The sequence below is a fragment of the Saimiri boliviensis genome, chromosome 9, assembly GCF_048565385.1.
Source record: "Saimiri boliviensis isolate mSaiBol1 chromosome 9, mSaiBol1.pri, whole genome shotgun sequence".
Classification (NCBI taxonomy): Eukaryota; Metazoa; Chordata; class Mammalia; order Primates; family Cebidae; genus Saimiri; species Saimiri boliviensis.
The window spans coordinates 92,261,180-92,272,299 of NC_133457.1; the positions used below are offsets into that span (position 1 = coordinate 92,261,180).

Consider the following 11,120-nt stretch of genomic DNA (forward strand, 5'->3'; position numbering starts at 1 on the left):
AAAAAGAAAATGCTTCTGGCTAGGCATGGTGGCTCATGCCTGTAATCCCCACACTTTGGGAGGCCAAGGTGAGTGGATAGTCTAAGGTCAGGAGTTTGAGACCAGCCTGACCAGTATGGTGAAAACCTGTCTCTACTAAAAATACAAACATTAGCCAGGCATGGTGACACATGCCCATGATCCCAGCCACTCGGGAGGCTGAGACAGGAGAATTGCTTGAACCCAGGAGGTGGAGGTTGTAGTGAGCTGAGATCATGCCACCCTACTCCAGGCTGGGCAACAAAGCAAGACTCCATCTCAAAAAGAAAATGCTTCCTACACAACTTTCCCCTTACCCCTCGTTTTCCATTTGACAATAGAAATTACCCCACCAATCTTTTTTTTTAGTTTAAGTTCATTTTTGTCCCTGGTGATAAAAGAGCTGCTTCCTCCAGGCAGCCCTAGGGGTAGCAGCACAGACTTGTGCCTTGCTTCCCAGCAGCTGCCCAGTACCTTTCGGTCCACACCCACCTCCTGGTGTACCTGCCCTCTACAGCAGCAGCCCAGATCCTCCCCTGGATTACAATTGGAACCCGTCCCATAATCCAAAACTTAGGAAAAAAATGTGGTGTCAACTCCACCCTTCTGGCATTTGTAGAATCTCTGCCCCTGGGTGTATCTTTTCCTGTAGTAGTTACAGAGTTCTTAAGATGGATGTGTCCAAATTCATGCCTAAATATCCAGTTGATAACTGGAAAATGTTGGGTCATGGTTCTTTAGTAAATAAGATTAATAAGGGATTCCCATGTGCCGTGGAATGTGCTTCCATTTGAGCGGAGATATCAGAAGAAAAAACAGGGCTTGCTCAGCAAACCTTACTTTGCCAATTCAGCTATACAGCCCAAATTGTTACAAGATGCAAAGATGTACTCCACTTTTTGACCAAGTGTCAGCACCTTTGGCTTACCATCCGGTCCTCACTTCTGTGACGACAGGGTCAGGTAGAACACCCCCCTGCCCCAGGGACATGTACCTAAATTTGGGTCCCACCAGTGTCAGTCCAAGCCGGGTGGGTCAGCATCTTAGGCCCACTGCACACCATTCCTCTCCATCTTCCCTTCCCTCCCAGGACCCCACCAGTGCTGCGGGGAAGGAGCAAGCAGGTGTAGCCAGTGTTAAGAAGTCCCTTCTGGTGACAGCTGGTCTTCCTAGTGTTGCTGATAACTTGCCTCTGGGTCTTTTGACAGATCATTGCTAGGAAAGAGGGCACTGTATTCTTGTAGTTTGGCTCTTGGGTTTCCTCACTAGGTATTGTGTAACTCCCTCAAAAAAAAAGTTTATGAAATGCTGAGCCTCAGGTTTCATAGACGTGTTTGTACACTAAAAATTCTGCAGCAGAATATTTTTAAACATTCGCATTTTTGTAAGCTATATTTTTGTATATTTAATTGCTATTTTAAAATTTTAATGCATTTTGCTAATCACTCATTTAAAAAATAAAACACGCATGTAATTGACTCAAACATGTAAATAAAAGCAAATTTTTGAGAAATACTTAGTATTGCACATGCCTTTGAATGGAGGGAACAGTAGTCATCCATGTGCCACTTCATCAAGACTTGGAAACTCAAGGTGTGGTTCTATCAGAGCTATTAACTAGCACTGGGTGACTGTGATGGACGCTCCTGTCCCTGCCTATGGCATGATGTGCAAGGGGTTTGGGGTCAGTAGTGAAGAGAGTGCCAGGCCACCACAGCCAGAAAGAACAGAACCCTCCAATGCAGAGTACAGTGGAGAGTAAGGTCCCCTGGCCTCCCTGAGCTCTGCAAAAAGCTGGATACAGATAAGCAGTCTTCCAACCAGGGTGACCTGAAGTAGCAGAACTTCTGTTTTTGACAGTCTTGCTGTCACCCAGGCTGGAGTGCAGGGTCACAATCTCAGCTCCCTGCAATAACCTCCATCTCCCAGGTTCAAGCAATTCTGCCTCGGCCTCCTGAGTACCTGGGATTACAGGGGCCCACCACCACGCCTGGCTAATTTTTGTATTTTTAGTAGACAGGGTTTCACCATGTTGGGTAGGCTGGTCTTGAACTCCTGACCTCAAGTGATCCACCCGCCTTGGCCTCCCAAAGTGCTGAGATTACAGGAATGAGCCACTGAGCTTGGCAAGCAGAACTAAGCCTGTTTCCTCCACAGGCCACATCACCCTGAAGATTTGCCCCCACCCCAACCCCCTAGTATAGCCCAGGCCTGGAAATAACTAGTGTCAGGAGGAAAACAAAAAATTCTTCATCCGAACCCTTCCTGTGACTGCCTGCTGCCGCTCTCACCAGGACCTCTCCAAGGCAGCTTCTGCCTTGTGGCTTCCCAGCTTCCATCAAGGCCAGCCATGATCTTGCAGCCAAATGTGGGCAACCTCAATTCAAGTACTTGGAGAGCTGCTCTTCCCTGTCTCCCGAGCCATAGGCCCCTGGCCAGCCCCTCCCTGAGCAGTTGTTTTCTTTGCAGTTTCTTCCGTCACTGCTCACCTCTCCATTGTCTTTCTCACCCCACCTTAGAACTCATTAAATCCCCTCACTTTGCCCAACTCCATACACATCACTATCAGCTCTGTATCTCCAACCCAGCCTATCTGGAGTCTCAAAATCAGGCAGTCTACAAATGAGCCCAGGTGCCCTCTTGCTTATCTCCCCTCCCTCCCCTGGATCCAGTCACCAGTTCCCAAGACAGCTCTCAAGCGTCTCCTCTCCATTCTGGCCATGCACTTCTTAGTTCAGGCCTGCCTTTCTCACGTGGACCATGGTCACAGCCCCCTTTACAGCCACTAGCGGAGGGCAGACTAGAAGGGACAGCTGCTGAGAGAAGACAGGCCAAGTGGCAATGGTCAGGACACTAAGTTCATGGGCACCCTGCAAGCTGCAAGGTAGTGAGACCACAGTAAGCTGGGACAAGGATGTGGACATTTCTGCTAAAGACCAGCAAATGTACAGACAAGGCAGTGTCTCAGAGCTGGAGCTCAGAGGCAAGGCCTGGCTGAGGTGTTCCCTGGACATCAGTCAAGGTGATGCTGATGACTGCTTGGGGAGACCCACGACTGACGCTGAGGATGGCCACAGCTAACTCAGCAGAGAACGAGCCGGCACAGAAGGCAGGAGCAGGCGGGCTCTGCTCTCTGAGAACTGAGATGAGGCTGACATTAACACCAGACACAGTGGTATGGGATTCAATGGTGGCACATCAAGAACCCTGCTGAGCTGGGTGCAGTGGCTCAGCCTGTAATCCCAGCACTTTGAGAGACCAAGGCAGGTAGATCACCTGAGGTCAGGAGTTTGAGGCCAGCCTGGCCAATGTGGTGACACCTCATCTTTACTGAAAATACAAAAATTAGCTGGGCATAGAGACGTGCACCTGTAATCCCAGCTTCTCAGGAAGCTGAGGCAGAATTGAATGCAGGAGGCAGAGGTTGCAGTAAGCCAAGATCATGCCACTGCACTTCCAGCCTGGGTGACAACTCCATCTTAAAAAGAAAAACCCAGCACACAGTGGCTCATGCCTATAATCCCAACACTTTGGGAGGCTGAGGCGGGTGGATCACCTGAGGTTGGGAGTTCGAGACTAGCCTGACAAACATGGAGAACCTGTCTCTACTAAAAATACAAAATTAGCCAAGCGTGGTGGTGCATACCTGTAATGCCAGCTACTCGGGAGACTGAGGCAGAATTGTTTGAACCCAGGAGGCCAAGGTTGCGGTGAGCCAGGATCGCGCCACTGGCGCCACTCCAGCCACTTGTTGCCACTCCAGCCCAGGCAACAAGAGCGAAACTCCATCTCAGAAAATGAAGAAAATCCTGCTGTGTAGTGGAGTGACAGTGTGTGCTGAGCACAAGGTGGAACATGAGGAAATGGAGTGGTTTCTCTGGAGGAGGAAGCTGAAAGTGAGGCAGAAGGGGAAGTCGACAGTGCCTTCCAAACTCAGGCACCAGGGCCAGACAGTCTTGAGTTTTGAGTTCCGCCCTGCTCTTTTCCAGCTGAGTGGCCTTGGCCAGGTTTACTCATCTGGGCTTCAGTTTCCTTCTCTGTTAAACTGTGGGAACAGCAAGGGCTGCACGACGACCCACATCGAGCAGTGGACAACCTCCTGAATACAGTCAGCACAGTAGAGACAGGAGGACCACACCATAGGCGTCTCTGAGGGGCAGGCCCTGGCCTGGGCCTCCACGGGAGGTTAAGTTCCCAGAAGTTGGCCCAAGGAGCAGCACCATGTGGTACAAACAGGAAAATGGTGATACCATCTTTGGTGGCTACACACTAGAGTGAGACCACCAAGAATGCTGCCAGGAGCACAGGAGGGCAGAGGGATTCAGGATTAGGGCATCAGAGGTAGTAATAGGCCAGGAGCCTGCAAAGCACAGCAGCAGGGATATGGAGGGTCACCAATCACTGTCCAGAGGATAAAATAGCCGTCCTGCTCCGTACCCACATAGGGTCCCGGTGTAGCAGCGCCACATTTCATAAGTGCCAAGGCGCAAGTGCAGAGGTGACCATGCCTAGCGGGACAGCGATTGGCTGACCCTACCCACACATCAGTTCTCATCCCAGATGCAGCACAGGTGCCCTGCTGCCCCCATGCGGCTGGCTGGCACCCTGCCCATCCCTCACTGAGCGCAGCCTTAAATAGGGGAGCAGGGAGGCTGCAGAGCCTTGGGGTTTTCCTTCCAGGTCCAAGGCTGATTTGTACAGGCCTGTACTTGTTTTCAACAGTGATATGGGCATCACTTAAGACCTCAGATATGAAATGTGCATTCTCTCTTTGGGAAAGGCTTTTGAAATTATTCTGCACAGCAGAAAGAAAAGCTTCAGGCCGGGAGCAGTGGCTCACGCCTGTAATCCCAGCACTTTGGGAGGCCGAGGCGGGTGGATCACGAGGTCAAGAGATCGAGACCATCCTGGTCAACATGGTAAAACCCCGTCTCTACTAAAAATAGAAAAAATTAGCTGGGCATGGTGGTGTGTGCCTGTAATCCCAATTACTCAGGAGGCTGAGGCAGGAGAATTGCCTGAACCCAGGAGGCAGAAGTTGTGGTGAGCCGAGACCGCGCCATTGCACTCCAGCCTGGGTAACTCCGTCTCAAAAAAAAAAAAAAAAAAAAAAAAGAAAAGCTTCAGCCCCTACCAAGAGCACATGCAGCCTGGCACTCTCCTTAGGCAGTCTTCTGAGCCTCAACTCCCAAGTGCCAGTGACCTGAAGGACCCCCACTCCCCGAGTTCATTGACAGACACCTCCCTTCTTCCTCTTCTACTCAGCCTGAAAGAAAAAGCTGATTCTCCGTGATTACCTGAGGTGTCGATTCTAGTGGCCCTTTTGACTTGTCAGTCTTTCAGATTGTGCTGCTTCTGCCAGCGTACCCACTTTCACCAGAACAGCACCTGCGCCCCCGGCTCCGCAACTACCCAAGGAAATTTTGCCAAGAAAAGTCCTGTCTTTCTAGACATTCACTCCCAGCATTTAGTGTAAAGTAACATGGAACTGCCCTTCCAAAAACCAATGGTTAAGTTTCAGGCACACAATTAACTTGCCCAATTAAGTTTGCAGAACCTTAAAATAAAACATGTCTTACAGCAAGTTCACACGCAGGCTTAATGCAAACTAGAGTAACGCACAGATGATCGCCAAGACCATATTGACAAATTGTGATTAGATTATAACACATAGTAGGCCTGCCTTACATTCAGCAAGTTCAAAAAAGACACAAAACCAGTCAACTGAACACAATGCAGCTCGCTCCCTTCTGAAGCATCTCCAGTGAGTGATACAGAGATTTCAAAACATACACAGCAGGGCAACTTATATACAGCAAATCCTCACACTGCCTGGACACAGGCCACTTTTTTGTTGTTTTTAATGTATCTTTCCTTCCTGGTTGCTAGTTCAGACTGAATTTTTAAGAATTTATCTTGATGACTTAGAAAAACACATATGTCCTTTCTCACTTTGATTCGGGTGCACACAGTCGTGAAATTGAGTTAAGTCTCTTAAAAAAATGAAAGTCCACAGATCCCATTGTGGAAGGTTTCGGGAACCCCTCCCCAGGTAACGATCAGGGGATCTTCAACAGCTCAAGGAGTGCTCCAACAGCTCCAAAATAACCCTGAAAGAAAATACACCAAAAATAAGTGCAATTTTCCTTAGACTTATCCAGATCACCATACACATGATGACTAGTGTTAAAAGCCGAAGCTGCCTTTCACACAGCATACCCATTTCCTAAGCACTCGAGAAGGGCTAAGGCCAGCCTAGGGGCAGAAACGCCCTGAGGAGTCCCCTGTCTGGGGAGGGATGTCCTAGATTCTCCAGACACTTCAGAACACTGTGGTAAGAGCAAACCCAAACCCGCAGTGGGGCCGATAGGAGCTATGAGGCTAGCAGCAGCTCAGTCACCTCTGGTAAGAGACCGAATCTGTTTCTGGGGAATGAGGAGGTGAGAAGCAGCAGAGGCCAGGAGCATTTCCAGACAACTAAGGAATGAGGGCAAGATGGGATCTGAAGTGCAATGAAGCAGGTGAAGGTAGGGGGTAGGGGGCAGGTCACAGAGGGTGTCCCCAGGACTGGGCTGGGGAGGGAAGGAGAGTAAGAGGTAGGATGGATTCAAGATTCAGTCCTAACAGAGGGGACGAGGGCAGCAGGGAATGGCAGCATCCCTGAGAATGGGGACATAGGAGTTAAGAGATGTGGAAAGCAAGGCCAGTGTGTGTGTTTGAGTCCCCTACAGGACGTGGGGAGGCTGAGATGCCCACAGAAGCCAAGCAGCTATGCCTGGGTGGTCACCAGACACTGGGATCACTGGCCCAGAAGCAGGCAGCACAGGAATGAACAACAGTACCCAGAGGCAACATGAAGAGAGGCACAGACCAAAGAGCAAAGCCTGAGGAAGACGGAGGCTTCCTCACGGAGGGCAGTCCTCAGCCTTCCTAAGATAGAGAAGCAGCAGCAGAGAGAGGACAAGTACTTTACTGTCGCCAGAAGCAAGCAGTCAGGTCACATGCAACCAAGAACTCACAACCAAACACAGGGATATTACATTAGAGAAAATGAGGCAAACCCCACAACGACAGAAAAGAGAATGCTAGCAGGAATCAGGTGAATCCTAAAACCATGCAGAATCCATCAGGGTCTCCAAACGATAAGACAAGGTATCAGACTACTTTTTAAAAGAAATAACTAAAAAGGAAATGAGAAGATACTGAAAGACTTGCATATTTTTTTTTTAAAATAATGTACTGTAAGTCTCTGAAACATCATAAACACCACTCTACCTTTCAAGAAAAGCTTCTTCAAGAAACAGATGATCTAACAACAGAGGCCAAAGCCTGCCTTGTTACACTCTATTTTTCAATTTAGAAGAAAAGTATATTGGCCAGGTGCAGTGGCTCACACCTGTAATCCTGCACTTTGGAAAGCCGAGGCAGGTGGATCATTGAGGTCAGGAGTTCAAGATCAGCCAGGCCAATATGGCGAACCCTGTGTCTCTACTAAAAATACAAAAGTTAGCCGGGTGCAGTGGCGCATGCCTGTAGTCCCAGCTACTCAGGAGGCTTAGGCAAGAAAATCACTTGAACACGGGAGGCAGAGGTTAAAGTGAGCTGAGACTGCACCCACTGCACTCCAGCCTGGGTGACAGTGAGACCCCATTTCAAAAAAAAAAAAAACAAGACTGGGTGCAGTGGCTCAAGCCTGTAATCCCAGCACTTTGGGAGGCCAAGGCGGGTGGATCATGAGGTCAAGAGATCGAGACCATCCTGGTCAACAAGGTGAAACCCTGTCTCTACTAAAAATACAAAAAGTTAGCTGGGCATGGTGGTGCATGCCTCTAATCCCAGCTACTCAGGAGGCTGAGACAGGAGAATTGCCTGAACCCAGGAGGCGGATGTTGCGGTGAGCCGAGATCGTGCCATTGCACTCCAGCCTGGGTAACAAGAGCGAAACTCCGTCTCAAACAAACAAACAAACAAAGGCACATTGACCGTCTTCGGTTTTGGTGTGTAAAGATAAAATCAAAATAAATAAAGGCAGCCACACCAATCTGTGATGTGAGGGAGCAGCAGCTACAGGATAAGGCACGGCTAGAATATAGATGCAAAGGTGTTTGTCTTTTTTTTTTTTTTTTTTTTTTTTTTTCTGAGACGGAGTTTCGCTCTTGTTACCCAGGCTGGAGTGCAATGGCGCGATCTCGGCTCACCGCAACCTCCGCCTCCTGGGTTCAGGCAATTCTCCTGCCTCAGCCTCCTGAGTAGCTGGGATTACAGGCACGCGCCACCATGCCCAGCTAATTTTTTATATTTTTAGTAGAGACGGGGTTTCACCATGTTGACCAGGATGGTCTCAATCTCTCGACCTCGTGATCCACCTGCCTCGGCCTCCCAAAGTGCTGGGATTACAGGCTTGAGCCACCGAGCCCGGCACAAGGGTGTTTGTCTTAACGGTACATTATGCAGTTTTAGATAGCTTTCTTTACCTTTAATATAATAATAAAAAATATAGAAGATAAAGTTAAGCATTATAAATAGAGAGCATTATATACAGAGAGAGAGAAAGAGAGATATCCACTGAAGACCAGGATGCTACTATCAAGACAGAAACAGGTATAGTTATAAACTACAACATGCTAAGATGAGAATAAAGGATGAAAGAGAACAGCTTGAGAGACTCTGTACAAAACTTTCACAACAAAACTTAAAGTGATTTCAATGGGGCCAGGCCCGGCGGCTCACGCCTGTAATCCCAGCACTTGGGAGGCTGAGGCGGGCAGATCACCTAAGGTTGGAAATTTCAGACCAGCCTGAACAATATGGAGAAACCCTGTCTCTACCAAAAATACAAAATTAGCCGGGCGTGGTAGCACATGCTGTAATCCCAGCTACTCGGGAAGCTGAGGCAGAAAAATCGCTTGAACCCGGGAGGCGGAGGTTGCAGTGAACTGAGATCACACCATTGCACTCCAGCCTGGGCAACAAGAGCGAAACTCTGTCAAAAAAACAAAAAACAGTGACTTCAAGTGAGGGCAAGAGAGTATTTCAAGACTCAGAGTGGCTAAAATAAAGTTCTACAAGTGCAGAGATTAACACAAGAGTCAAAGGCCTGAATGCAAATTGAAAACACAGGGACAAATGGACCAACAAAACTAACCAGTAGAAAAAACAAAGTCGGTGAGAAAAAATGATAAAATGCAACCACAAATTTCACGAAGGGCTTATTACTATTGTAACGATATTGGTTTGGCTTTTCCTTTTTGAGACGGAGTCTCATTCTGTCATCCAGGCTGTTGTAGTACAGTGGTGTGATCTCAGCTCACTGCAACCACTGCCTCTCAGGTTTGAGAGATTCTCCTGGCCGGGCGCGGTGGCTCAAGCCTGTAATCCCAGCACTTTGGGAGGCCGAGGCGGGTGGATCACGAGGTCAAGAGATCGAGACCATCCTGGTCAACATGGTGAAACCCCGTCTCTACTAAAAATACAAAAAAAAAAAAAAAAAAATTAGCTGGGCATGGTGGCGCGTGCCTGTAATCCCAGCTACTCAGGAGGCTGAGGAAGGAGAATTGCCTGAACCCAGGAGGCGGAGGTTGCGGTGAGCCGAGATCGTGCCATTGCACTCCAGCCTGGGTAACAAGAGCGAAACTCCATCTCAAAAAAAAAAAAAAAAAAGATTCTCCTGCCTCGGCCTCCTGAGTAGCTGGGATTACAGGCTCCTGCCACTGTGCCTGGCTAATTTTTGTATTTTTAGTAGAGACTGGGTTTTGCCAAGTAGGTCATGGTTGGCCAGGCTGGTCTCAAACTCCAGACCTCATGTGATCTGCCCACCTCAGCCTTCCGAAGTGCTGAAATTACAGGTGTAAGCCACTGCAACCTATTTGTTTTTTTGTTTGTTTTAAAGGTTAACTCCTAGGAAAAGGTTAAGCAAGAGGTAGAAATAAAGCAGAAAAAGAACTGGCAGCGTTTTAAAAATTCTAATAGAAAGCAAAATAAAATAAGTCAGAGATCACAAAAACGATGTATACAGAAATATTATGAACTATAAGAAAGTTAATGGCAATTCAGTGCTGGTTTACAAATACAGTAATGTTAAAATTTTAAAGCTAAGTTAGTTGACTTCAGCTTTAAGCTTCTTGATATGGGAATTTGTGTACTTTGGACTTTCAACTATGAACTAAAGCAATTTGAAGAGAAAAACTTTAAAAGAAAAATAATCTCTATAGCACTTCAAATCTGTGCTACTATCGGGACTTTGATTTCCTTTAATTCACATAGACTGTTAAACTAAATATGCAATACAATTCTGAAAAATATTCATAATAACAGTATCTAAAATCCAAAAACACTTGAAATAATAGTTCAACTGCCCCACAACCAAGAAGGGAAGAACAAACCCCCTACCCTTGCCTTCCATGCCTCTGCTGCTTTTTTCCCCAAACAGGAAAAATAAGAGTGCTTTTCAAGACAGGCTATCAGGTTGAACAACTTGATTATTTTCTATTTCATCATCTCCAGCCTGTCTACAATTGTACTTAAGTTGTTATGATAGTTTCTAGTCTGAAAGGTTTACCGTTCTATTCATTTTTAGAACATGCATCTTAAATAAATGGCATATGAATTACAATACATAAAAACTGGCACTGAAAAAAGCAGAATCCGGAGTAATGGCACTTACAGTCAGTGCAATAGAAAAAATATAAAGGATAGTTCAGACAAAAATATGGCATCAGAAATATATGTTCATCAAGAGTTTTTCTATAAAATTTCTTAAGCTTATAATTAATCCAAAATCTACTTTGCATTAGTATCAAGGAAGAAATAGCTTTTAAACATTACAAAGTTAAAACTACCAAAACAAGTTGGGCACAGTGGCTCATACCTGTAATCTCAGAACTTTGGGAGGCCGAGGCAGGCAGATCACTTGAGGTCAGGAGTTTGAGACCAGCTTGGCCAACATGGTGAAACCCTGTCTGTACTAAAAATACAAAAATTAGCCGGGTGTGGTGGTGCACACTTGTAATCCCAGCTATTTAAGAGACTGAGGTGGGAGGATTGCTTGAACCCAGAAGGCAGAGGCTGCAGTGAGCCCTGAGATCATGCCACTGCACTCCAGC

The 11,120-nt window shown here is 47.2% G+C and overlaps 1 protein-coding gene across 5 annotated transcripts in view; it reads right to left on the reverse strand.

Moving 5' to 3' along the window:
• Positions 1-5,655: 5,655 nt before the first annotated feature.
• The window catches only part of PANK2 (pantothenate kinase 2), a 39,595-nt gene continuing 34,130 nt past the window's right edge, over positions 5,656-11,120 (reverse strand). For 3 of the 5 annotated variants that reach the window (XM_074406300.1, XM_074406302.1, XM_074406303.1), the window contains 2 exons: positions 10,886-10,976; positions 5,656-6,128 (listed from right to left, as the gene is read on the reverse strand). In XM_074406300.1, coding sequence (XP_074262401.1) covers positions 6,097-6,128; positions 10,886-10,976 — 123 coding nt within the window. In that variant the 3' untranslated portion in view covers positions 5,656-6,096. Of the gene's footprint in view, positions 6,129-10,885; positions 10,982-11,120 lie in introns of all 5 variants that reach the window. The other 2 variants (XM_074406301.1, XR_012519319.1) reach the window with 2 other exon arrangements.